The following is a 27,455-nucleotide window of genomic DNA, read 5'->3' on the forward strand; positions in this document are numbered from 1 at the left end:
GCGCCGCGTCGGGGAACACACACCACAGCCTGCGTGCCAGCAGCACTAGTGCAGCAGGGGACAGACGGGGCCGGGCAGTGCCTCTGGGGAAGCACCATGGAAAGGCCTGCAGGAACACAAGCCCAGCTGCAGCGGCTCTGGACCTCAGGCCCAGCGACCTCTCAGCTCAGTCCCACCTGGGACGCGGGGCGACCCCGCAGCCCACACACAGGCACGGCGGGCTTGTCCAGCGCGGCCCGGCACTGCGGAGCAGCGGCGTCTCCAGGAGGCGGGCTCCCTGAGAGCATGAGGGCAGTTCTCAAGTAGCCGCGGACAAGGCCACTCCAGGGGCTCACCTGAGAGTGACGTCAGCTCCTCCAAGGGCGTGGCCACGCCCCTGCCTCGCCTCGCAAGTTTCTAGAGATCAGCCTTTCTCTCCCACTCTCCTGTCACTTCCAGGAATAAGGGAACCGCTGAACGGGGGCCAAGATGTGCAGCCGTTCCCAGCCGAGTTTTACTTGCGTGTGAGTTCGGATGCTGGCTTGCTTTGTTTGTGGAAGCAGGAAGTCACCGCGGATCTTTGGGTCCCAGCTTTTCCTTTTTGAACCAATATCCGAAACATCTGCCGCTAATCATTAGCTTTGCTTGACAGTTTTTCTTTCCCCATCTCTAATTTATCAGTTTACTGGTTTTTTATTAGAACAATTATAGATGCACTCCTGATCTGTTTTAATGAGCATGTGTTGCTTGTGTAGTTGAAAAACTAACCCAGCAAGGAGGTGACCGGGGATGGGGCAGGGTGAAGACCTTTATTCAGCGCCTGCCTACTTTGGCCCCGAACATCAGCCGGAAGCAACAGAGCGCGGTCCACGGTGCGGGCGGGGGGAAGGGGGTGCGGTCAGCAAGGGGCAGGGGCTACGATTTCAAGGCCTGCTCTCGACTTTCAGAGCAAACACTGGGTCGTCCCTTGGTCGCTTCCGAGGTCGAGGCTCCCCCAGGGCCTGCCCGAGGCTAGGCGCCCTCCGGAGAAAATTCTAGGGGAGGATGCTTCCCCGGCCTCGTGCCAGTCTGCCCGGTCCGACCCCAAGACCCCGCTGGGCTTCGGAAGCCGCGAGGGCACACATCCCGCGTCCCCGTGTCCCGCCTGGAGGGCCAGCCCGGGGCCTTCAGAGCAGCTTTGCCCCCTCCCCTCTCGCACACGCTGTGGGGTGTGCGCCCTTGGAGGGTGAGCGTTGGGGGAGGCTGGGTGAGGAGACCTCACAGGAGGGAAGCTGACAAAGCTGACGACGCAGGTGGGCAGGCAGTACCCCACCCTCACCCCAGGCCGGGCACTAAGCGAATAAGAGCCAGCAGTTTATCACCTCGATCCTCCCTGGACCCCACGGATGAAACAAGGTCACGCCACGGGCAGGAGGTGGAGACACGGTGGAACCCAGGCAGGCTGGCCCCAGTGTCCCCAGCCCTTCACTGCGTCGCTAGAGCATATGTCGTTACAGCAACCACCGGCTCCCCTAAACCTGCTCACGCGCCGTGGGCTCCGCTCTGCATGGGGGCCCTCGCGCACCCCAGAGGCCGGGCTCAGAACCGAATCCAAACGCTCCATGCTCTCCGCTTTACTCTCTCCTTTTCAACCACGCGGACTTTCTGGTATTAAATCACGTTGCGTTCATCTTATTTTCCTGTGCAAACAGCGCACGTCCATTTCAGCTACGGCATCAGCTGGTGCAGCCTGGAAAGGCAGCGCCGCCTCTGACCTCGCCACCCGAAGAACGCATCCTGAGCCCCGCCGAGCTCTCAGTCACTGACGCAGCAGTGATTCGGGGTCGAGGGGACCAGCTTCCAAAGCCACTCGGCTTTTCCAAATGTGCCCGTGTGGACAAGTGGTTTCCGCCCCAAGCCCGAGCTTCTGGGTGGGAGCTTCCGAGGGGGCGTCAGAGTGCAGCCTCCAAGCGCTGCCAGGCGGAGCGTCACACGGCATCTCAGGCGTCCAGCACTGGCTCGGGGTCCCGGAAGCTGCTCTGTGATGGAGGCTGCTATTCTACTCTGTCTCAATCCCAGGACGCGGACACACATGACGCTGCTACGTGTGCTTCTGGAAATGTTCAGATGAGGCCGTGAGCCACCCGGGGGGCGTGGGCTTTGGGGGTCCGCCCCACCGCGACCTCCGTGCCCAGGACGCCCGGTGCAGCAGCGGGCTCAGGAAGCCCACGCCTACTCCCTACCCCGCTGACCGGGCGCCAGGGGCTGGCGGGCCGGCTCTCCCGGCCGCTCGTCAGGCCACCTGACCTGCTGCCTGAGAAACGGAAGAGCCGTGGAGGACACAGTGCACGGGCAGTATATGTGCTGGGCCTGGGTGGTCATGTGGGTGCAGGGTGGCGGCCACGCCAGGCCACGGGCAGGCAGGAAGTGTCCGAGGGGAGACATGGCGGAGCCGAGATTCCGGGAGCCACGGAGAACGGATCTGCTTCCGCTTCCCATCAGCTCCGCCCTCCAGACAGGAGGCTCCGCTGACCCAGGGCTCCTTGACTGGGGCCGGCTTGCCCCCCTGGGGCACCTGGCACCGTCAGCAGACAGTTTGGGTTGTCACGACTCGGGGGTGCTCTTGGCATCTTCGTGGGTACAGGCCTGGGGTACCGCTGGGCACCCCACCGTGCACGGACAGGTCCCCCCAAATCACACAGCCCGAACACGCGTAGGGGTGAGGGCCTCACTCCAGCTCCCGTGCCCTCAGCTTCCCTCCCAAATCCTTACCCACAGCGCCCGTCCTTGACTTCTCCTGGACAGCCTGTCCTCGCCACCAGCGATCTGACCACGCTATTAACAGACACGGGCCAGTGCTCACAAAGGGTCCTGTACGGTGTCCACTCTGGGGCCATGGTGGGGGCAGAGACACTCAGGGGTGGTCCTACCCGCCCTGGCCCCAAGCTGCTCCGTACTCAATGCTTCCGCAGCTCTGTAATCGTGAAACGCTCCAGACAGAGGCCAGCAGGCTGACGTGTGAGGCCAGGAAGGCCCGTTCCCCTCTCCCTGCACTGGTCCCAGTGCCACGGCCCTCCCTCTCGTGCATCCCCGCCCCCAATAAACCTACAGCCCCAGGGAAAAAATGCGGATCCGGGCATCAGTTTCTGGTGTGCTCTGATTTCTGAGTATATTTGCATTTTAACAAGTCATAAATATTTCAGGCAAAAAACAAACTCTGAACTATCCAAGAGTGGACATCAGCCGTGCAGTGTGTGGAAAAGAGCCGGGCTCGGGGGTCAGCTGGCTTGGGTTCAGTGCTTGGGAGTTCTTACCAACAGGAGCAGATAAAGGAAAGCTTATCAACCCCCCACCCCCACCCCGCGCTGAGTCAAAGCGTGAACACGCTTTACGTTCTCACAAAAGCAGCCGGTAACCTCCTCCAGAGGGTGCAGTGGTCCACACCCTCGGCTGACAGCGCGCCGAGTGGCCCCTGTCCGTCCGACACCGTCCTCTGCCCCGCACATCCCTGGCCCTGCAGTGGCTGCTGTTGCTGCCACCTCGGGCCAGTGGCTGGTTTCCGGGCCAGGTCGACCCTCAATCCGTACCACCTCTTTCCTACCATCGGTTACGTACGTTTCATGCTTCCCCGGACAGGAATCTGTCTTCTGACTTTGCTTGTGGTGTCTTTTGCTGTTTAGGAAGGGTGAACGTAATCCGTCTTCTGACTTTGCTTGTGGTGTCTTTTGCTATTTAGAAAGGGTGAACGTAATCCGTCTTCTGACTTTGCTTGTGGTGTCTTTTGCTATTTAGAAAGGGTGAGCGTTTGTGTTGTCAGAACTGACAGTTTCCTCCTCTTTCACAGCCTCTGAGTTTCCTGTCATACTTGAGCAGCCCGTCCCACCGAAGGCACGTAAACGTTCGCTGAAGTTTCCCTCTCATGCTCTGCCGCTGCTGCAATCACCATGCGGGCGGGGGCCCCATCTCCACAGGACCCCGAACGCCCGGCCCCGGGCTCGGAGGCGCTCGCGGCTGTCAGGATGACACAGCGCTCACTCTTAACGCTCCGTGATCCAGACCAGGCCTGCAGGATGCAGCCCCCCCTCGGGTCACCTTCCCCTCCAAGCCCCGCGGCCGCCTTCCAGTCCACATCACGGCCGCTCCGTCTGGCCGCACCTCAGCTCTGAGGCTCTCCCCGGGGACACCCGTCTTGGCTGGACCCAGGCTGGGCGCGCCGGCCCCTCCTGTCCTCTGCCGCGAGGCTCCCTGGAGTGCCGTTACCGAGTTCTCAGTCGAAGGTCTAAACGTGAATTCCTCCTCAAACGACCAAGCCGCACGCTCGGGTTCTGTTGTCTGCGTGTGCAGATGCCGGGCACAGGCCGGCGGGCAGGGCGGTGTCGCAGAACGCCTCAGGCGAGACCTGTGGTGACCTTCTGGGCAGCTCTGCGGGGTTCGGATGTGGTGGGAACATGGGCGACCTCGGTGTCCTCCACCTCGTCGGGGTCTTGGGCTACCACGCAGAGAAAGGAGGAACTCCGCAGCCGTCAGTGTCCGAGCGACCGAGGGGGCCGCGGCCCCAGCCCACGTGGAAGGATCGCGTTCACACCTCCTCTCTCGGGTGTCTGGACTGAACTAGGGTCTCGCCAACCTGGACGTCTGCTGACTTCATGTCAGACACAGGCCTGATCTCGGTTTGCGAGCCCGCGGTCGGAGCCTTCCGAGTGAGGACCCGTCCCTGTGTGCACCTCTCCCTCCCCGGGGCAGGCGTGCCCGGCAGGTCCCTGGCTGCCTGCTCGGGCTGCATCTGCAGAAGGGGGCGAAGCTGTCCCTCGCGGCACAGGGGACGGGGCCCTCGGAGGACATGGGAAGGCGCGGGCCCGGGGGCTCTCGGGGGAGGCTCCAAGGCCCAGTGTCCGAGGAGAAGGGAGGACGCCAGTTTTAGAAGCTTCCTGGGCTACGTTTCTCCCAGACGACACCCGTCACCGTAGATGCATGGGGCCCACGGACCACGGCAGGGCTACATCCCGGGTAAAGAGGTGTTTAGAGCGGCTGTTTTCGTGCTGGGTTTTCCAGACACGGGAGGCAGCCCCGTCCCAGGGTGCTGGACCAGAGCTGCCCCGGGGCCAGTCTCCTTGGAGAGAGGCACGATGAGTGAGGAAGCAAGTGCAGACAGAGCGCGGGCGGGCGGGGCCTCAGGAGCCACCGAGCCGCCACTCTGCTGGTCCGGAGGGACCCCGGTGGCTGACGGGCTCCACTGTGTGCCTCAGGCTCCCACAGCCCCGGGTCCCCCTCCAACCCGCACGGCGCCGGCCGGCGGGCCACGCGCTTGTCGGGCACCTTAGATACGATGCCCACGACCTCCTCCACACGGGGCTAGGGCGGCGCCACCGTCCCAACTGCAAAGCGGGGCGCGGAGAGGGCGGGCCAAGCGCCCGAGGTCACAGGGGCTGAGCACCGGGGCCTGCAGCTCACCAAGGACGCGCCAGCGCGCGAACTCGGAGCGAGTCGTTAGCAGAGCGACTCTTAAAACAAACACATACCTGGCAGTTGTTTCTTGCTTCAAAGTCGTTGCTTCCCGATTGTTTCTCTTGATTTAATTTCTGGTGGCTCTCGCGGAGCAGGTAACAGACCAACCACTCGTACGCCGCCAGCGGGACTTCAAAACGAGAAACAGAGAGACCTGTGACCGACGTAACCGGAGGGCATCTCACCCTCGTCGAGAGCTCAGCTCTCCAGTTTACAGGTGCGGAAACCGAGGCCCAGAGACGGGGGGCTGCCCACGGCACACCCCGGGTGGTGGCCGGGCCGGGACAGGCGCAGGGGAGGGTATTTCCTGGCTCTGCTGTGAGGCCAGGCCGTGTTCTACACGGTTCTAGCAGCCGCGGAGTCCACGGGGTCACGGAGTCACTCTGGGGGCAAGCACCACATTTACGGTGAGGATACGCGGCCTGGAAGAAACTCGGACCCGCACGGATGTCAGGACGACTTTCCAGCAGGTGGTAGGAGGAGGGGCGCCCCGTCCGCCTGGACAGCCCGGCCCTGGGGCCCTGGACCTCACACCGGCTCCCCTGAGGCCTCGCCCCCCTCGCCCGAGAGCCCTGAAGGCAGGCGTGTAGACGGACGGGGACGGGCTGGAAGGGGCTGGACGGAGACCCCGTCCTCCTCCCCACCCCCCGGCGCCGCGCCCGCATCTGTGGGTCCTTTTCGTCACATCTCCGCTAGTTCCGAGGACTCGGCGACCTCAGCACAGCCTGCCCGGCAGGACGGCTACCGCCTCTTCCGTTAAGGACGAAGGGCGGCGAGCGAGCGGGGCGGGGTGAGGAGTCCGACCTGGCCGCGTGGCTCTGCGTCCACGCTTCCCACCCCACCGACCCAGGCCCAGGGCCCAGGGCCGGGGCCCCCAGGCCTGCGGGGCCTGCAGCTGCTCTCGGCTCCGGACTCCCGGGTGGGATCTGGCCGGACTGGGTCTGGGCACAAAGGCGGCACACGGGGGCCCTGGGATTTCCTCCGATGTCACACAGCCCGTCCCCTGGCAAGACGACACGTGGTACCCACTGGGGTCCTGCTACAGGCCCCTGACCGTCTCACGCGGTCGTATCCGTTACCCGATAGCACAGCTGAGACGTTCGTTAAAGAGCAAACGAGCCGTCTCACGGGGCTGCGGGATCCAAGGCGCAAAGGCTGCAAGCAGCCTGCCCGAGCTCACGCAGCTGTTCCCGGGGGGCCCAGAGAGGCGGGGGTGGGGACGTGGGACGAGGCGCCCCTCCCAGAGGCCTGCCAGGTGGGGTGGCTGGAACGGCGCCCCCCGAAGTCACATCCACGTCCTCACCCCCTGAAACCTGTGAATGTGCCCTAACTCGGGCACAGGGCCTTTGCGGATGGAACGGCGTGACAACACAGGGTGGCCCCGAATCCAGTGAGAAAAAGGAGAAGCGCACGCCCAGGAGAGAGGCCGTGCGAAGGCAGGGGCAGAGATGAGGGATGCGGCCACGAGCCCAGGGACGCCTGCAGCCCCCACGAGCTGCGGGGACGAGGAGGGAGCCTCCCCGGAGCCTCTGCGGGGAGTGCGGCCCCGCCCACGCCGGGGCTGTGAGCTCCGGTCCAGGACACATTCCTGCTGTTTCCACACCCAGTCAGTCCTGTGCCACGGGACGCCCACAAACCCGCGGCCCGGGGCGCTGCCCTCGAGGACATCCCTGAAAAGCCAGGCGGACGCTGGAAACCAGCTCTGATGCCGACGGGGCCCACTCGATACACGGGCGTCCCAGGGTCTCTGTGGCTAGACTCTCCCCGCCGGATGCACCGTCTCCGAGACGGTAACAGGTGGGTGCCACGGGGACTCGGGTTTTTCCATGATTTACCTCCGTAGCAACAGAACCCAAGGAAGTCGCCAAGGCCGGAAGCCGCTCAGGCTGATTCCTGACCCCAGCCGGAGGCCCCGTCATCCCACGACGCAGCAACCGCGGCTCCTCCGGACTCTTCCCAGACGCTGCCCGGGCAGGCGACCCTCTGCAGAAGTGACCCAGCTCCCCCGAGGGTCCCGCGCCACGTGGAGCCACCGTGCCTGACGTCAGCGGCCAGTTCACGGCTTGCTCTGGGCTCCGAGTGAGAAGCGAGCTTGACACGGGAGTTGCTGGAACGTTTTTCTTTAGAAATTCCACCTTTAGCCCTTAATTTTTCGCGGAGAAGTGGGTCGTGCTGCTCTGTGTCCACCCGGAAGGGCGGAGCCCCCGGCGAGCACACAAAAGGTACAATCACAGCCGGGCGGGCGGCGTGCGGGCCACTCGGCGAGTGCGGCGTCGGGGCGTGAGGCGCCATCGGGAACAGACTGGGGGAAACTGGCACAGGTGGGCGGTGACGCTCTCGCCTGGGAGGCTGCTGAAGGCCCAAGACAAATGCTGCTGCAACCTGAGTCCTCAAGTCAGGTTCCCGGGTCCCCAATGGCCTCTGAGGCGCTGCCACGCGGGGCCTCCTCGGGGCTCCCCTGGCTGTTCCTCTGCGCCCCTCGAAGGCCCTGAGCGCTGTCTGCCTCCCCACGCTGGCTCCCCCCACCCAGGCGCGCTCCCAGGGCGGCCGCTGTCACTACGGTCAGTAACTACGGTCAATGACTCCGAGGTCTGCCCACCCGCGTGGCCTCTCGGCGTCGGGGCTCCCCGACACGCCCACCGGGCAACTCAACCGCACCCCCGCTGTCCTGTGTATATACACAAGGGTCAGGGCAGCCAACACGCTGAAGTCCAATTATTTAATAGTTTTGCAAACTAAAGCCAACTAAAGGAAAGAACTGGGCCTCGGTTATTACGCGACGGGCAGCGCCTCAACACTCAGGACCATTTGTTAAACCCATCCTCAGCGCATGAATCAGAGGAGCCAGACAGAGAGCTGCCCCGCCCGCGGCCCCTCCCTCTCCAAATAAACCTTTTAATCCCCGAAGGAGAAATCTCCTGACCCTGCAGTCAGCCCTCGCTCAGTACTGGAAAGGTCGTGAGTGTCCAGCCCTACAGAGCCCCCGGGTCATATGTCACTTATGGACTTTTTACCAAAGATGCAGCTGAGACAAAGGCTGGCCCCGGAGACGTGGGATTTGATGATCAAATGCCCTGGAGACTGAACGGCTGGCCGCGGGCTCCCTTCTCCGCGTGGAGAAGCTCGTCAGTGTTGGATGCCAAGCCCCTTGTGTCAAATGCATTTTGTTTGCGTTCTTTGCTCCAGAAAGTGTTTTCACTTTGTTGGAACGAGCAGCAATTAGAGCGCCCGCGGGAAAAACAGATGACGCTGCCCTGGCGTGCTTCCTGATGGCGGTGCACAGGACAGCTTCTGCGTCCACAGCTCCAGCGAGTGGGGAAGAGACACAGCAGGCGGAGCAGACACATCCTGAAGCTGGCAGACCACGTGTTTACCTTCTGATTCTACAGTGGGCGACGGTATTAGGGGAGAAAATTCCGGTGGGGTTGAGGCTTTTAGAATGATTAGGGCATTTCTGGGGGCTTCCCGGAGCAGTATTTGGGGAGCTCTGTAACCATCAGAAAGAGATCTTCAAGTGTGTCCCTGCGTCCTCTTAGCACTTTAAAAAGGGAGATAAAGGGGGTGAGTTATTGCCAGAAAAGCTGTAACAAAGTGCGGTGAGGGAGACGAAGCGAGTACTAGCGGCCACGTTTCTGGGTGATGATGGTGATGAAGAAGATGGAGGAGAGGCGGCTGGCAAGTCAGCCCAGCCCGGGTCTGACGCCTGCTCTGGCCGCTGACACGCACTGGGGTGCGCTGGGGTGCGCTGGGCGGCCGTGGTCTCCTCTCCTGGAGACGTGAGCAGCGGTGCAGCCCGGCGGGGTCCCCCAGAGACGGCACGCCCAGTGCCCGCAGCTGCTGGTGTTGCGATGTGTCACATGATCTCCACGCTCCGAGTAAGGGAGGGGGCGGCTCCTTCACCAGGAGGACCCAGTGACCCGCCCCCAAGGGACACGAACACTCTGTAAAGCCAGGTGCCCTCCTGCCACGCCCAAGGCTCTCTGCTAACAGCGTTCCGTGGAACACACAGCATCTCGACAGCGGTTTTTGCGGTGAAAATCACAACTGTTAACACGGTGGGGGGCCAGGAGCAGACCCAGCACCCCTTGCTCTCTGGCAGACGGGCGGCCATTCCAGCTTCTGCCAGGCACAGTGCACCCTGGAGACACGGAGGGAGGGTACTTACCTGAGGAGTCCAGGCAGTCCTCGGGGCTGGAACCCTCGAACCTGTGGCCAAGGATGTTGGGATAGGCTTCCAGAAAGTCCACGGTCTTCAGTGGGCTCTCGATGCGGGCACCGCCTAGGAGCACAGCCAGTGACTCGGGAGAGCCAGGGACACCCCCACCCCCACCCCAGGGGACGTCTGGTGGAAGGACCCCACCTGCCCCAGCCCATCACTTCAGAAGCTGGTCCATCCCCATCTGATCACACACGTCCTTCCTGCAAACCCAGGGTCCATCCTGCCAGAAGAGCTAACTCAAGGGGGCCTGGGAACCGCACCCTCCTGCCCCCAACTGGGCTGCAGGGGCGCCGGCCTCCTCACCTTGGTCCCGGCGCACCAGCAGGCCAAGCAGGTAGTTGCTGGTCTGCTGCAGCAGGACGTTGTTGTCGCCTTCGTACGTGCAGTTCGGGTCGTTGTCATCTCTGAGGTCTCCCAGACGGTTCACTGCAAGGAGGCCCCAGCGTTCTCGTCACTGGGGGTGCACATGTGAGAAGTGGCCCCCAACCCCCAACTGCCACCTGGGACTCTGAGGTCCCGGGCCCGGCTTGACTGGATGAAGCACTTCCCACCCTGCTCCCAGAGCCAACTCCACCCCCGACCCGCGGTGTGCCCTCTCCGTCCAGCTGCTCCCTCTTTAAGGACATACTGGTGACACCCTCAAGGTCCCCGGGAAGAGAGGCGGGTGGCTCCCCTTGAAGCCCCGGTGCCGCGCTCAAGAAGCATCCGCTGCCAGCAGCATCCCTGTCCCTATCGTGAGCCTCTCAGGTCACCTGGCAAAGCGCCCTCCAGTGGGGTCACTGGCAGAGCTGACGACCTGAGCGGCGGGAGGGAGCCCTTCTTCCTTGTCCAACTGAAGGAACCCTTCTTTTGACACGAGACGTTTCAAATATCTGAAGACAACTCTCATTTTTTCTCTTGTCTCTCCTACCGGTGAAATAACCCAGTTCCTTTGCAGATTTTATAAAGTATGCTTCCCAGATCCTCACCACCTAGGTTTCCATCCTCTGATGGAGAATGTTCTCCAAACGTGAGGCTGAGACGGGAGAAAGGGTAGGACCCTGACTTCTCACACTCACGTATTGCCGTGAACAACCCAAGAGGGTGTAAGATGTTCTGCGGCATATATGAGGCTTGTGGTCACCTGTGACACCCTGATCACCTTCCTCTGACTTGCGGCCCACGCCACAGTTAGACCACTGAACGTGAAGGGCTAAGAGTGCCCTTAGAGAAACGATTTGCAACTGATATTTACATCTAGATAAACGGCTTTACATTTATCCCTGCTGAGCTGCGCCTCACTGGCTTCAGCCCTGTTTGTATTATGCGATGACACTTCCTTTAGTCATTTTTGTTGTCTGCAGGGCTGCATGATTCGAGTTCCTCCTTCCAAACTATTTATAGCGTCTCTATATGAGCTATAACAACAAACAACTACTACAAAGAGCATTGCAGAGGACAAAACACATGGATGAGTAACTTCCGCAGCCCCACGGTTACTCACACGTCAGTAAACGCCGAGTGTGGAGGAGGGGAGGGGGCCCCCCTGCCTGCCGCCCCCGCACGAGGAGTAACTGGGACACATCCCAGTTACTAAAAGCTCCTAAAAGGCTTCCGGAGGAATAAACTGTCAAGAAGGTCTCTGGCAGCTCTGTTGTTGCCTTTGTTGAGTAGCCAGACTTTAACCAACCAGTTATTGAAGATTAGCACGTGGCGAGTCAGGCAGGTAAGCGGCAGTAATGATGACGACCACGGTGACAATGATAATAACAATAGACCAGAATGACCGTCACACGCCACACGCCGACACTGTGCTGGACCCTTCGTGTGGGTCAGTTCACTTCCTCGCGGCAAAAACCCCCGGTGCGCTGCCCTATCCTTAGTCCCATTTTATGGAGAAGAAAGCAGAGGAGCAGTGGGTCTGGGCACCTTGCCCGCGGCCAGGAAGTCAGGGGCCGGCAGGGCCGGGCCGGGCCGTTGGTCGCCCCCTCTCCCCACCATCCACCAGCTGACCGAACAGCTGCCAGTGTCAATCAAAGCGAACTCTCTTTTCCTAAGTTTCAGAATTTTTCTTCGGAACAAAACTTGGTGCCGGTTTACTGCCAAAGTCCTGAGCTAAAAAGTTCCAATTCAGATGAACAGATAAGCTCCTCTGTGTTCTGGTTTTCGGTCTCCACGCTGCCCCGTGACACCCAGATTTCGACCGAGGAACGTCAGGTAGCAGCTAGCCGAGGGACCGGACTAGGGCAGGGGTTGGCAAACTTGCTCTGGAAAGTTCCAGCCAGTGAATGTTTTAGGCTCTGCTGAGGCGGCTCAGCTCGGCGGGTGGAACGGGAACAGGGCCACAGGGAAGTGTGTGTAAACGAATGGGCGTGACCAGGGGCCAAGAGATCTTTATTCACAAAGACCTTTACCCACAGAGACGGCTTTGGCCCACAGGCTGTCGTTCGCCGGGCCCCTGGCCGTGAGCCACATGGTGCGGGCGCGGGGACGGAAGACCAGCCCACGTGTCCCCAGAACCTACCGGCCAGATAGCCGTGCCCTCCGCACGCCTCCCGGCACTCCTGGATTGCGCGCTGGGCCGTCCACGAGGCCAGGGGCTTGCCGGCCGACGCCAAGGCGTGGATCTCGCGTCCCAGCTCTGCCTTGGGAGAGAGAAGCCAGCGAGAACAGGTGAAAAAAGCCTCTGACCCCAGAGGTCAGGGGTCAGGTCAAGCACAGCCTCGGAGGCTTACGTCCCCTCCAGTCTAATCCGAGGTACCCGACAACTACAAAGGAAAGAAACCCAATTTTAGTTTAAAAAACAGGATTCGAGGAAGCACGGATACCCTGCAGTACAGTCACACAACTTCACGACAGTGAAAATAAACGACCACCGCTCTGCCTGGCCGGTAAACACGGCGTGCGAGTGAGGGGGAGCAGGGAAGGCTGATCGCAGAAGAACATGACGTTATGACTCAGTTTACACGACGTCTGCAGCAGAGACTAAGAAGAAACCCAAGGGGTGGCAGGCTGTGCCGAGACACTGCCCCCCCGGGGGGGCGGGGGTGGCAGGCGGCCCCGGAGGACCGCACAGCCATGACCACCCGGTCCACACTGCGCCGAGGGCCCAGCCGGCATCCCCACCCTTAACACGTCTGGTAAATCCTCTTCCGCCTCGACTCGATATTCAAGGCAAACAATTACAAGAAAGACACACACGCACAGCCGCTAATTCACGTCAAGTGTGTGACCAGCATGTTCAACTTCAGAGAAGGGCTACTTTCTAACCCGTGCCTGGGTTGAGGCACCGAGTTTCAGAAAGAACAGAGCTCGATGACACTTCAAAACATTTTTAACAGGACAACTGCATTGTCAGCTGGCAAGAGTTTCCATGACTCACGCTTGGGAGAAAAAACACGCGTAACGCTGCACAGATGAAACTGTCTTCAGGGCCACGGTCCTCGCGGGTCAGCCTGACTGCTCGGCAGCGCACGCGGCCGGCAACCCCCCGCCGCCCCCCCCTCCCCCGCCCCACCTCTTGACTCCTGGATGTTTACGCTGAATATTCCACAACGTGCTAATTTGATACAGGCTTTTCAGGGCGCGGTACGTAACCCGGATCTGCAGCATTCCTAATCAGTTTTCAGACGCCGCCGCTGGCGTGATTCACGTTTCACCGCTGCCCAGGAGGCAGCATAAGGGGGGAGAAAAACAACACGTGAACCGTCCACATAGAAAGTAGCGGAGGACCCCTTTCTACGAAGGGGCCGATCTCAGTGGATTTGCACGCACATTTCTGGAGCGAAGCCTCGCCTGTCAACTCAGATCCAGTCAGCTGGATTCAGACCTTTGTGAGACCTTTGTCGGGTTGTTTACAAAGGGATCAGAACCGTGAAACAGGCAGAGGGGCCGGTAATGTGGCTTTTGCAAAACCATCATGTTCTCAAGAGGAGAACACAGCAGCTGAACTCACAGACGGGAACCAGGAGGCGTGTCAGCACATCCCTGAGAATCGGGAATGTGGACACGTGCCTGACACGTTCCCAATGCAGCGAGGGCTCCGAGAGGACACAGCCCGGGGGCCGGTCAGGTCGGAAGGGGCCTGCATCCCCGCGGACCCACGCACCGAGGCGGTTCTGAAAGAGAGGCGGAATCTGGGCTGTCCAACCCCAGTGAAATTTAAAGGATGATAGACGCCGTGGAGGAAAGCGGAGAGCCTCACCTGCCTGGCGCTCCGGTCTTTCCCCAGAAGGCCTTGCTGAAGCTCCACCAGATCCAGGAAGAGCGATTTGGAAAAGTGGTCCAAGGCGTAGGCCGCGGCCAGGTACGGAAGTAAGCGCCATTGCTGAAACAGACAAATCCCTGTCTGGAGACCTCCAGGCGCCCCCAGGGCCCGCCTGCCTTCCGGGGTGGGCGACAGGGCTGGAGCGCCAGGAACCCGCTGCCCACTGTCCCCACCTGTTGCCGAAGGTCCTCCCGTCTCCCGGACCCACCCCCGTGACGCCTGCCCCCCGACGCTCTTCCGGTGCGGCCAGGTCTCCCGCACCACCCCGACGACCCCACTCAGGGAGAGACCGTGCCGCATGCGCCACCTTGCACGGCCCCCTCACCGCTCGCCCATCCACGTGACCCCTGAGCCAGAGCAAATGCTGATCTACAAGAGAACTAAGAAAGCCAGGCGGCCGTGCCCGAGCGCGGGGCCCACCCGGCGATGCCTGTGCTTTGGGAGCCTCTACGGGGAATGAAGCGACCACCCCCCCCCGCCCCCGAGCCAGACGGGGAAACAGGCTCGCGGAGAGCCGAGGGAGGGTGTCTCTTTCACCAGCGCACATCCGCTGTTGCGTGGATGGAGGGGGCGGAGCCTGAAAGGACCTGGGAGACAGGTGCCCCCATCAGCAGCACCACGGTCACCTGCCGTTTCCTGGGTGTGGTCACCGTGCCAACTGCTTCCCGTGCACTAACGTATTTAATCCTTACAGCCACTCACAGAGAGGTATTATCACCAGTCCCAACTTACAGAGGAGAGAACTAGAGCACAGAGAGGTTCAGTGGCTTGCCCAAGGACACACAGCAGGGAGGGGGTGGACCTGGGGTCAGGAGCCCAAGCATGTGGCTCAGGTGGGCTCTCGTGCCCGCTGAGCCAGGCCTGATGCCCAGGCAGTCGGACGTGCCGTGACCTCACCAAGGCCACGGGGTTCGTGGTGTGGTGGACACTGTGTGCCAGCCAGGCATGAACCAGGCACTGGGCTCTTCCTTACTTGTCCATTTGGTATTAAAACAGATTCACGGCCATAGTAAAAGAGTGCTAAAAGAAACAACTTCGGCTTCCCTGGTGGCGCAGTGGTTGGGAGCCCGCCTGCCGACGCAGGGGACGCGGGTTCGAGCCCCGGTCCGGGAGGATCCCACGTGCCGCGGAGCGGCTGGACCCGTGAGCCACAGCCGCTGAGCCTGCGCGTCCGGAGCCTGTGCTCCGCACTGGGAGAGGCCATAGCGGTGAGAGGCCCGCGTACCGCAAAAAAAACCCAACTTCGATTCAGTTACAATTTCCTGAAACTTTCGCTCAAATACACCTTTGCTCACGCCTAACTGGCCAAGACCTGGGTCCGATTTAGCCGCTGACTCTGGCAGGAGCCGCCCACTCGATCCTCGGGGACCCACCTGGAACCCGGGAATAACCAGCAGCCCACCTGGCGCGCAGGGCAGCTGCATGGTGTGCGTGGAAGGGCTGGGGGCGCAGGGGCACGGCTGGGGGCTCGCTGTGATAAAATGCACCCCCCGCCCCTCCCCGGCGCCCAGGTGATGCCCAGCCCGAGCTGCACCTTTGCCACCGAGGGCTGCCTCATCTCGGAGGGCCCGGGAGGCGAGCATCCCCTCTGCTACAGGACGTCACCACGAGCCGTGCTGCACGCTCAGCCGCTGTGCCCTGGGGTCACTTCCCGGGGGTGGGACGAGTGCGCCGGAGCGCGGCCTGGACGTGCAGGGCCCTGCAGGTGGGAGAAGCGTGCACGCCTGCTCCCTCGGCCTCACCAGAGCGCCTCCTGCTGGTCGCACACGCTCCTTTTCAACTAAAGACCATCTATGGAGACCACGTGTGGCCCCAGACTCCGCACTCCTTCCCTGTGAGTGTCTGTCACCCCCTCTGCTAACTCCTGAAGAGGCCTGATCAGCAACCAGTAACCCAGGTGCAGCGACCTAAGAGAGAGGGTGGGTCTGCACGCGGAGCAGAAGGAAAGTGATCTCAGGCCTGCGGAAGCCGTACCTGCATCGGATACTCCAGCACCGGCACTTCCTCCTGGTCTGTTGGTCCGAACTGACGCCTGGTGGCCGAGAAACGCAGAGCTATGGACACGGCCAGCTTTAGGTTCACGACGGACATGCCCGCGATGGCGACCCGGCCGGAGGACAGGCTGCCCAGGGACTCGCTGAAGTGCTGCCTGGCGTCCTGCGGGGGGAAAGCAGGCGAGGGCGGATCTGGGACCCGCAAGCTGCCGTGGGAACGGGCACAGGCGCGGAGGGGTGCTCCTTGATTCATTCAACGCTTCCAGGCCCTGCCCCCAGGGCACCCCGGACACGGGCCCCTGGGCCCAGGAGGCCAAGCTGCACGGGGGCCGGCGTCCCCATCACGGGGTGCTGTGGGGAGGCACGGAGCGTGCGCAGCGACAGGAGGACGGGGCCCCGGGCAGACGCGCCATCTGCAGAGACCTGCCAACGGCCACCTGGAGGTACGGGGCCCTGCTCCCAGGCCCACCGAGGACCGGACAGCCGTGCTGAGAGCGGGGCAGGAGCCGAGGGCAGAGGGCGCGGCTGGCGCCGACATTCCGTTTGTGAAACAGGCTCCTTCCCCCACCCCCCCACACCGCCCCCACACCGCCTGGGATTCCTCCCGGCCCATCAAACCACCATTCTAAGGGGTGTGACGGTCAGCTGCTGTCCGTTGTGATCTCTGAAACTGGGTTAACTGCCTGTGTGCATCTATTTTTAACGTGCTGTAAATCACAATGCACGTATCGCCGTTTCCAACGGTGGCTTGTGCTCTGAGGGCCGTCGGCGGGCGGCGTTTGGGTACATCCGCCCGTCAGCCTCACCAAATTAACGGATCACGTGCACCTCCCTTACCCCCTGCTGCTTCTCCTGGGTTCACTTATTTTACTATGCGGACTTTTCTTCCAAAATTGCGTCCACTCTGGTATTTGTATGGCAACGTTTCAAGCCTCTGGCCGGGGACATTTATCACGTTCTCATGCGCGAATGACAGTCCCGTTGGATTTAGAAGCAGCGTGTTTACAGTTGCGTTCCCTCAATGGTGTGAAACGTCATCTCACTGGCTTCTTGCGTTCGGCGTCGTGCCGAAGAACTCTGAGACTAAAGGGGGTTTTATTCCGTGGGGGTCGGCTCAGCGCCCTCTCTCTGGAAGACCTCAGCGTCTTCTCTCCACGGTTCGGACATTTCTCTCCAGTGAGCGTGGGATGGGAGATCCTGACTCCCCCTGTATGGGCCCCTCCGTCAAGGTTTTCTTCCTTCTTTACTTTAGAGACATTTCGCTTCATCGTTGCCGCAAAACATGTTGTCTCCGTGGTTCTCTGCGTCCTTTCCTGCCGCCTCCTTCACCCCGATTCCCAACCGCTAATTCACTCTCCCGCTGTGTGTAGCCCCTCTGTTGGGTTCTCGCGGTGACTCACTTTCGTACTTTTCATTCCTTTTCTATGTCGCCATTTCCATTCCGGAGCGGCTTCCCGTGTCCCCTCTAGCTTCTCTCGTCATCTGAAGGTACCTGTCACACTCGCTGAAGCCCCGTCCCCTCGGCTCCAGGCAGCCGAAGCTCAGGGTCGGGCGGGGGCTCTCTCACGCACGCGTGCTCCCGGGACGCGTCACGCCGGCTGTGGCTTCGGGACTGGGAGGGCTCAGCTACCCCGACGGGCCACGTCTGCAAAGCGCCTGGGGCCGCGCCACTGCATGTCTACGCTCGATGAACTCAGGGCCGTGGCCGGCCCCAGACACCAGAGGACACTGTCACCCCCCGTTGGCGCACAGCCCCTGGTGGGGAACAGCACTGGCGGGGGGCAACCTCCCTACCCGAAAGGCCGGGGGGCTGGCAGGGGCGGGGTGGGGGGCGGTCATCGTGCGGGGGCCCCGGGGGTAAGGCCGACCCAAGCGCTCCCTCCCCCGTTGGCGGCACTGGGACCTGATCCCAGACAGGTCTGCACGGGCCACGGGCTCCTGTGGTGACTCTCCCCTTCTGAGCACGGGGGGGGGGGGGGGGGTGTCCCGTGGGCCTGGAGGCAGCTGTACCTTAACATGGGTGACGTAGGTGCCCTCGGGGGTGATATCTCCTGAGCGGTTCAGCAGGTCCTGGCGAGGAATCCTGACCTTGTGGAACATGGCAAATCTGTGTGGAGACGCAGCACTTCTGGTTAAACTGGGGTCGGCCCCCGGGGCTTATCTCCTCTCCCTCCTGAAACTCAGTCAAATAAAAGCTTAGGACAGCTCAAAAGGTGACATAATCCCCAAAAGACCAAAAAAACAAAACAAAACAAAAACACAGGCGAGAGAAGGCACCAGAAGACAGGACATTTCAACAAATTTTTCTATCCCAAAAAGCAGGCGTGAGAAGAAGTTGGCGTGAGTGACGGGCTCTGCGTGAGATCAAGCGGCCGTCGGTTGGTGATGATGGAGGCGAGCCCCCCACCCCCCGAGCCCCGGCGCTCGGGCCTCCGGGCTGCACGCGGGCTCCCGCTACACTACACGCTGGGAGGAAACGTCCTCGCTCGCTGCGGCCAGAACGCCCGGGACCGGTCATTGAGCAGAAGAGGCGGGGCCGTTTTCGTAAAGACGAGAGTCTCCGGTTCTCACGCTTGAATCCCACCCCAGAGTCCACACACGGCGGGACAGAGTCAGCAAACTGAGGTTTTAAACGTCCCGAGTCCAACAGGAGACCCGCACCGTCCCGTTAGGGCTCCAGAGGCAGGCGAGTCAGCCCCCCCGGGCAGCAGAGAACACACGCGCACACGCGTCCCTGGGGGTCACGTGTGTGTCGGTGATCGAAGGTATTGTCTGCGGTTGTCAGGAAGGAAAATCCACCCCACTGACAGCGCAGGGAACGAGGTTATGCGAAGTAACGGGTGGTACAGACACTGTGCAAAAAAAAACCCACACCACCTTAAAAGATCGATAGTTGTGACAGTGCCTTCTCCGATTTCTAAGCAGTTTCGATGTCACGCGGGACGTTCTCTTCCTGGAGCGCAGGAAGCAGCTCTGGGAAGAAGAGAGGCGCCCTGCGGAGAAGGGGGGCAGCTCCTCGTACCACCCCCAGCTCCTCCCTGGATCCCAGGCTGCGTGGCCCCGCAGGCACCGTCCCGGGCCACCGTGCTTACCCGCACCCTGAGCTGTGTCCTGATGGCCTGTGGCTCCTCTGGTCCCATTTCCTGCAACAGTCCCCCCCACCCCCGGCTCTTTCCAGGCCCCGCCCCGTCCCCCTGTCCCACACACGGGAGCAGAGGCCTCTCTGAACCTCAGCTCGGGACGGTCACACCCGGCACGAGAATCTTGGGTCCCTGGGACCAATAGAAGCGAAACCCGTAGGAAAACGTGGGAAGCCCTCCAGCAGGACCCCTGTCAGCTGCTGCAACAGCACCGGCCTCCTCGTAGCCCGCAGCCCGCGGCTGGGTCACACCTGCCTGCGTGACCGTGAAGCCGGCCAGGCCCTCTCCCGGCCTCTGGGCCGACGGCCCCCAGAGCGCCGCCACCTCCTCCAAGATGCCTGCCCCGAGGTGAGCACCCAGGGGTCCCAGAGCACCGTTGGCTGGCGGCCCTGGCCACGCTGTCCGCTCCCGGTGACCCTGTTATAAGGGGGCCACGTGCCCGGCGCCCAGCAGACACGTAATAGGCGCCGGGCACGAACCAACAGCGGCGAGACATCGTCCTTAGGGCGCTGGTGCATCTCCACACAACCCCGAGTCCCGGGGCAGCCTCGAGGGGGGCGGCACAGCCAGTGCACCTGGGGAAGAGCTGAGACCCGGGGCCGGGCGCGGGGCGGCTACAGGGGCCCCTCCCAAACTCCTTGGGAAGCGACTAGGATTCCTGCACGTGAGGCTACCAGGCCCCCACCAGCACCCAGGCCCGGGTCTCCCTCCGGCACGTGAAACGCAGGCCCGGCCCAAGCGTCCGAAGGCACCGCCTGGAGGGAGCCACCCGTCAGGACCTCTGTGGGGCGGCTCTGACTGGCCCCGGCAGCCTTTGCGGGGTTCAGACACCCACGTCCCAAGGAAGCCCGGCCTCAGTGCCGGTGTCCCTGCTCTGGTCCGGCTCGTCACTTGAAAGGCAGGGAGCGCTTCTCCAAGCCTGGTGCCGTCGACTCAGAGCGCCCTTTTTAAGGAGTGGAAAATCTTCACCCTTCCCTGCCACGCACGGGTGGAACAAGGCTGAATATATTTACAGTTGCAAAAGTATTCGCTGGAGTTTCACTGAAATCAACATTTTACACATTCTCTTTCGAGCACTGCCATGGCACGGGCTGTTCCAGAAACAGTCAGTGCTGGCCAGCCTGCTCAGGATCCTCAGTGTCCCGGAGGGTGGGGGGGCCGCACAGGTGGCGTCTGACACGGGGTGCACGTGCCACGGGGCGTGTGACACGACGGTGTGAGCGTACGGCAGGGCGGGGGAGCTCGCGGGCGGCAGGCCCCGCTCCCAGGCCCCGCACCCCTTCCTCCTGGGCCTCCCGCTACACTTCCCAGTGACCTCGGTGCTCCCGGGGCCTCTCACTGCTGCCCCAGCCCCACCTGGGCCCCGGAGCCTCCGGGGACGCCTCCCCGCCTCACCTCTGAGCAGGTGTGAGGAGGCCCTGCAGCCCACCTTGAAGGTGAGGCTCAACAGCTCACTTGAGGGATCTTTACCGATTTGCTTTCAGAGTTATTTGGCTAAAAGCAATCCGTGCCATTTACGTCTGCCTCTGATTTCTAGACAAGTCTTCCCACAGGCTCGCAGATTCTTGTGACCTACCTATGAACCGTTGACCACTTTTTCGAAAGAAAAGATCTCGGACAAAAATCACTCAATCGCGACACTGCTCTGCAAGCCGCAGGCAAGCAAGGAAAGCCCGGGATTCAGACCCGCGCGCCCCCTGCTGGGCGTGCGCCCCGAAGCTGGCGGGGACGGCTGCGTTGCTGGCGGGGCGGGCACTGCCTGCGTCACCGCCCCTGGCCCACAGCCCGGCCCCAGCCCAGGGGCCGAGGGACCCCAGGCGCCACTGAACCCTCAAAGGCTCAGGGACCGGGTACGGCTGCTCCCACGTCCTGTCTGCCGGCCTCCAAGTGGCCCCATGGGAACGGCGACTCTGGTTTGGGGGGGGCCGCTCTGAGCCGGCTTCAGGGGGGTCACCACGCTGCCCCCTGGTGCACCCGGGCTGGCACTGCTGAGTCTCAGAAGAGCTTTGCTCCCCTGACGTGACAGGTTTATTTAGGAGGCCGTTTGCTACGTTGGTGTGACTCCCTGGGACCATCGCAATAAGAAGCAAATACTCAGTCTCTAAAACGGGACTCGATTGGGGAGAACCAAAGGCAGAGTTTTTCATGGATGTCGCCAAACAGTGTTAAAGGTTCTAACTTGTAAAACCAAATGAACGGGGACTGGAGATCTGTGACCTCGCCCAAGGCCTTCCTGGGACAGCACTTGTTCACAGCTGGAGGGTCATTTCCCACCGCCAGGCGCCTGGAGATACACCTGCCCGGCCTTACGTGGGAGCACAGACCCTTCCACGGATGGAGTCCCCAAACACGCATTTTCCGGGTCCCACGACGGGACGCGTGGATCTGATAAAAGGACGCTCGCGCTCCAGAGCAAGACGGGGCCTTCCACCTCCACCTCCCGCGTGGTCCTCCTTGATGCTGCCTCGCCTCGGCCAGATCGGGTCCATCTTCTCGAACACACCAAGCCGCGTGGCGGCCTCGCTCTGAGGGCTGCAGAGCTTCCCCTGCCCCGAGGACCACGGCCCACGTGACCCATCCCTGCCGGGGGGGGGGGGCCCATGCACCCGCACAAAGCACTGATGGAAGGGAACTGACACCCTCCTCCCCCCACCGCAGGCCCCAGCGTTTATTAACAGGCTCTTTTCACAGGCCAGCGAGAGAGGCACTCAGAGCTCTAGACAGGTATAGGTTAGAAGGGCTGTGTGCGTGTGCGTGTGCGTGTGCGTGTGCGTGTGCGTGTGTGTGTGTTTCTGGTTTCACTTTTTAGCAACATCCTTCCGTTTTCTCCTCCAGCTACACAGAGTGAAAATCGATGGTTCTCCAGCCCTCTCTGGTACAGGCTGGGGCCCCACCTGTTCTGAGGGTCCAAGCAGAGGTTTGAGACGCTCTCCGTGCCCCCAGCTCCCCTACCTCTGGGGAGGGGTGGCAGCCGAAAGGAGGCTTCTCCACGCTTAGGGTGGTGGGAGACCACCGGGCCCAGCTTCTGTCTCGGAGATGAGCTGCGTCCTGACTTACTCTCAGCACGACTGGGGCCAGGGTGACCCGCGGGCTCAAGCTACGGCGAGGCGGGCTCCTCTGCCCTCTGCCCCCCGACGCAGCGGCAGGTATGCAAACATTCCCAAGACGCAGTGTGCGGTGCACGACTAAGGAAGCCCCGGCCGTGCCTCCCGCCAAGGTGGACAGCGTCTCAGGAAAACAGAGGGGCACAGGGCATCTCAGCCAGGCTTTCCGGGAGGTGGCACGTGAGTCCGCCTGCAGGCGCAGGTCAGGGGCGCACTGACAGGTAGCAAAGGTCGGTAAGACCACGCCCGGCCCCCAGGCAGCGCTAGCGAGGGCCCGGCTTCGGACAGCATGCCCACCTTACAGACGAGGAGACGGCCAAGAAAGCTGGTCACGATAACACAAAGAGGCAGAGGTGGACCCCGGATTTGAACCCAGATCTGCCTGATTCCAAAACTCAGGCCATGAATGAGCCCGGGAATCCCTCAGGGAGACTCCAAGGCCCTTCCCGACGTGGCTCCCCTGTCCACCCGCACCCCCTCCAGCTCCCCGAGCCCACGTCTCGTCTCAGACCACTCTGCCCCCGCGACCCGGAACCTGGCTCTATCCCCAGAACCCGCGTGGACACCTGGTGGGTGCCTGAGCTCCAGGATGGGGAGCAGGCCTGGGTCACAGGCTGCGGCCCCATGGGATACGGGTGTCCGGCCTGAGCCTGGCCTGAGAGCTGGAGCGGCCACCCGCCAGGGAGAAGTTTGTGGGCTCCGCCCTTGGGGCCACTTCTGCCTCCTGAGGTTGGAGTACAAACAGGACCCGGCCCTTTGCAACACGATCTCAAGGGCAGAGGTGAGGCGTATCCCGCGGGAGTCTGGGAGGGGACGGGGACGGCAGCGAGGGACCCGGGGGGCTCACAGGTAGGACCTACTGCGCAGGCGGCCTTGACGAACGGGCCCTGGAGGAGTGACCGGCAGGTACAAGGGGCGCGCTCACCCGTTGTCCAGACCGTTCTGTCCAAGCTTCCTTCCGATGTCGCCAACCATCACCCCTGGCATGGGAAGAAGGGTCTTCGGGTCCCGAATCTGCACAGACCACACATGGCAACTCTTACGACCACACGAAAATCAAGATGAGAATGTTCGCGACCCCCAGTGACCGAGCCGCAGGCTCTGCCTCCGTGTAGCTGCCGTGGGTTAAAGTGTCCTCCAGACACGTGACCTTGTTGGGAGACAGGGCCCTTGCAGATATAATTAAGGATCTGGAGGTGAGGTCACTCTGGGTGACCTGGGTGGGCCCTGAATCCAATGACCGCGGTCCTCCAAGAGTCAGGGGAGGAGAGGGCATGGAGAGAGGGGGGGCCACGTGCAGACGGAAGCCGAGATGGGAGGGAAGCGGCCACAGCCCAGGAACCCTGGGGTCACCAGAAGCTGGAAGAGACAGGAAGGACCCTCCCATGGAGCCTCCGGGGGGGGGGAGTGTGGCCGTTCTGACACCTTGATTTCACACCTCTGGCCGCCAGACTGTGGGGAGTAAATTTCTGTGGTTTCGGGCCCCCGGTCCGTGGTGCTTTGTTTGGTTATGGTGGCCCGAGGACACTGAGGGAGGGGCTGATTAGTACGTACTGCCTGGAGGGTGCCAGACATTTCCCAGTCACATTTTATTTTATTTTATTTTATTTTTTATTTTTTATTTTTTATTTTTTTTGCGGTACGCGGGCCTCTCACTGCCGTGGCCTCTCCCGTTGCGGAGCACAGGCTCCGGACGCGCAGGCTCAGCGGCCACGGCTCACGGGCCCAGCCGCTCCGCGGCACGTGGGATCCTCCCGGACCAGGGCACGAACCCGCGTCCCCTGCATCGGCAGGCGGACTCTCAACCGCTGCGCCACCAGGGAAGCCCCCCAGTCACATTTTAGATGGAGGACTTTCCGCTGGCTTTTAATGAAATGACAAAACGGCTGTGCACATACTTGCTGTGGATTATTTCTGTAAATCTCTGCTCCCCCACATGAGTTTCCAACAAACATACTTACTGACACACACACAGACAGCTAGCCGGCTGGGCCTCGCTTCGTGCCCTCTAAGCGGACAGTATGGAGTTTCGTTCTCAGAGACGTTTAGTGATTCCTACCGGGCGTGATGGCGCCACCCTCCCCTCCCAGTGTCATCTGCCGATGTCTGCTGATACTTCTGGTTGTTGTAAGCGGCGGCTACCACAGGCATCTGGTGGGTAGAGGCCAGCGATGCCACAGTGACCGCATGGTCCCGCAGCACGTGGAATTATCCAGCCCCGAATGCCAACGGCACGAGGGCCGAAAAAAGATCCGTGCTGAAGAACTACTGAATTTGCACTATTAGAAATTTAGCTATTCGTATGAATTGCTAGTTTTTCTTTATTTCAGCGGAACAGCTAGCTAGTTTAGTTGAACTTTATAATACTGATAAAATAAAATTGAAGGCTAGAGACAAACAATACGGCTCAGTAAAGATTCAGATAAAAACTCTTGAAATCCTTATGAAATAGAAAAAAAATAGCTTTAAAAAAAAGATGGAGAGGAGAAGAGATATAAAAAACAGTTAGTGAGTTTCAAGTAATCAAACAGAAAAATACTGCTAATGCCAGTTTTCAGTTCATCTAGAAAGAAATGTTAACATAGTCCTTACAAACTTCACGTTAACCTCTTAAATCAAGGAAAGGACGCTCACTAAAATGAAATCCAGAATTAAGTTAATGGTACAGCCACCCCTGGACAATCGGCCAGGACTCGATCAATACCGACCGCCTCCCTAATCGTTGTCCTGCCTCCGACTCAGGACCAACCCCAGAAGGCCCCGCCTGCCCCCTGACCAGTCACCCGGATGCACCCCCTTCAGTCACCCTGAAGACCCCCCAGGCCCCCAGCTCCCAGCAGGGCACCCTGAGCCCCCTTTTCTCCACTGGGAAGCTCGCCCACGCCTCTGCCTGCCTCTGGGTCTCTGCCAGGCACAATGACAAAGGCTGACCCCCGGCTCAGCCATCTCCGAGCACACAGCCTTTGCTTTCTCAGTCCCTGCTTGGTTCCACGGGGCAAAGGATTTGAATAGACACTTTGACAGAGAAGATAAGCAAATGGCGCAGGAAAATATGTTCCACATCGTTGGTTATTAAGAAAATGCAAATCAAAATCACAACCAGATACCGCTTCATACCCACTAGGGTGGTTATGGGGGGAAAAAAGGAAAATGACAAGCGTTGGTGAGGCTGTGAAGAAACCGGAGCCCTCGGCGTTGCAGGTGGGGATGTAAGATGGTGGAAACTAGTACGGGATTCTACAAGAAATTTAACACAGAATGACCATACGACCCGGCATTTCCACTCCTAGGTACATACCCCAAAGAAGTGGAAACTGGTGTCCAAACAGACACGGCTCACGAATGTTGACAGTGACATTACCCCCAACAGCCACCACAGGACGAACGCATACACAAACTGTGGACCATCCGCATAATGGACCATTTGGGCTTAAGAAGGAAGCGGGGGGCTTCCCTGGCGGCACAGTGGTTGAGAGTCCACCTGCCGATGCAGGGGACATGGGTTCGTGCCCCGGTCCGGGAAGATCCCACGTGCCGCGGAGCGGCTGGGCCCGTGAGCCATGGCCGCTGAGCCCGCGCGTCCGGAGCCTGTGCTCTGCAATGGGAGAGGCCAAGACAGTGAGAGGCCCGTGTACCAAAAAAAAAAAAAAAAAAAAAAAAAAGAAGGAAGGGGGTCCTGGGACAGGCCGCAACGTGGATGAACTTCCAAAACACATGAAGAGAAAGAAGTCAGACACAAAAGGTCACATAGCGCGTGATGCGTTTTATACGAAACATCCAGAAGAGGCAGATGCATAGAGACGGAAAGCAGACCACTGGGTGCCAGGGCTGGACAGGGTGGCAGGGAGGCAGTGCTGAATGAGTGCGGGGTTTCTTCTAGAAAGGAAATGCTCTGAAACTGGAGAGATACAACACCGTGAATTCCCTAAATGCCACTATATTGTTCACTTTAAAATGGTTAATTTTGGTAATTCCCTGGTGGTCCAGCGGTTCAGACTCTGTGCTTTCACTGCCGTGGGCCCAGGTTCAATCCCTGGTCGGGGAACTAAGATCCCACAAGGCACACAGCGAGGCCAAGAAAATAAATTCATTTAATTTAAAAATAAATAAAATGGTTAATTGCATGTTACACGAATTTCAGCTCAATTAAAAAAAAAATGATGATTTTCTTCTCTCATGAGAGCACCGCCCCCATCAGAAAAGTCTTTGAGAATAAAAAATGCCAGAATGGGTCTGGGGGTGGGGGAAGCAGGGTGTCATTCAGTAACCAGTCGGCCCAGATAGAAAGGCCCTGGAGAACCTCCCAGAGCTCCAAGTCCAGGGACGCTGCAGCCGCCCTTGGCAGCGGGAAACAGGCCGGCCGTCCCAGGCACCCCCCGATGGCCAAAGCTTCCGACCCAGGAAGGGGCTACATGAAAGCCCCCAAGTCAGACTTCACGTCGGAACTCCTGGAGCCCCTGAGACCGGCTGCCAGAGCCTGGGGGGGTGGGGACAGGTGTCCCACCATGCCAGTGTGGCCCCTAGGAGGACAGAGATTCTCCCCCCGATGATCCCGGGCTCAGGGTTTCTCAGCGGCTACACACTGACATTTGGGGGTGATCAGGCTTCTGGCGGGGGTTGGCAGCGGGGCTGTCGTGTGAACTATGGGGTGTTTAAGGCACACCTGGTCTGCACCCCAGATGCCAGAAGCACCCTGTTCCCAGCTGTGATGAAAACGTCTCCAGACTGGCCAGACACCCCCTGGGTAAAACCTGCCCCTACCTGCACGACAAAGGGGTGCAGCCCGTGGCACTGGCCCCCCGGCGTGTACAGCTGAGCAAACACCACCGCGTGCGTAGCCGTCTTTCCCATGTTCCCAGCCCAGAACTTGGCGGCTTCGAAATCAGGGGAATGTATGATGAGTTCCTGCGCGAGGAAACAACATGAAAGTTACGGTTGGAGACCGCGGAGTGCACGGAGTTTCTTTCTCTCTCTGACACGCTCGATTTTCTCTGTCCAAAACCTTTGGAGGCGAGAGCAAGAACAGGATGAAGGTCACCTCCTGCGTGGCACAGGTAGCCCTGCTTTTAAACAGAGCATAGCCTGGCTCTTACGACTCAAAGAAGCACCTTCCTATGGAAAAACGATGACCAGTGTGTCGAGCGATACAATCTACGCGAAATACCTTGGAAGCTGCCAACGCCCGACCGCGTTTACCTTGCCAGCAAGCCTCCCCTGAGCACGGCCTCTGGGAGGAGGGACGGCCCCTCCTCTGCCTCCCGCCTGCCTCACCCCTCATCCACCTCTGAT

The 27,455-nt window shown here is 60.8% G+C and overlaps 1 protein-coding gene and 1 long non-coding RNA gene across 14 annotated transcripts in view; one reads left to right on the forward strand and one right to left on the reverse strand.

Annotated features, from left to right (window-relative positions):
- Positions 1-27,455, reverse strand: part of ACOX3 (acyl-CoA oxidase 3, pristanoyl) — a 46,769-nt gene that overhangs the window by 7,801 nt on the left and 11,513 nt on the right. For 6 of the 13 annotated variants that reach the window (XR_010841160.1, XR_010841159.1, XR_010841158.1 and 3 more), the window contains exons 6-14: positions 26,928-27,071; positions 23,092-23,180; positions 17,933-18,029; positions 15,903-16,085; positions 13,866-13,988; positions 12,186-12,306; positions 9,986-10,108; positions 9,629-9,742; positions 5,478-5,593 (exon numbers count right to left, since the gene is read on the reverse strand). Coding sequence is in view for 9 of the 13 variants with exons in the window: in XM_059066504.2 (XP_058922487.1) it covers positions 5,478-5,593; positions 9,629-9,742; positions 9,986-10,108; positions 12,186-12,306; positions 13,866-13,988; positions 15,903-16,085; positions 17,933-18,029; positions 23,092-23,180; positions 26,928-27,071 (1,110 nt within the window). In the remaining 4 variants the exon portion in view is untranslated. Of the gene's footprint in view, positions 1-335; positions 2,933-3,097; positions 4,955-5,477; positions 5,594-9,628; positions 9,743-9,985; positions 10,109-12,185; positions 12,307-13,865; positions 13,989-15,902; positions 16,086-17,932; positions 18,030-23,091; positions 23,181-26,927; positions 27,072-27,455 lie in introns of those variants that run through there. The other 7 variants (XR_010841157.1, XM_067036770.1, XM_067036766.1 and 4 more) reach the window with 7 other exon arrangements.
- Positions 12,192-17,218, forward strand: LOC136794406 (uncharacterized). Its single transcript, XR_010841161.1, has 2 exons — positions 12,192-14,636; positions 14,925-17,218. It is a non-coding gene; the product is annotated as an uncharacterized lncRNA (long non-coding RNA).

The sequence above is a fragment of the Kogia breviceps genome, chromosome 6 (assembly GCF_026419965.1).
Source record: "Kogia breviceps isolate mKogBre1 chromosome 6, mKogBre1 haplotype 1, whole genome shotgun sequence".
NCBI classification, from domain to species: Eukaryota; Metazoa; Chordata; class Mammalia; order Artiodactyla; family Physeteridae; genus Kogia; species Kogia breviceps.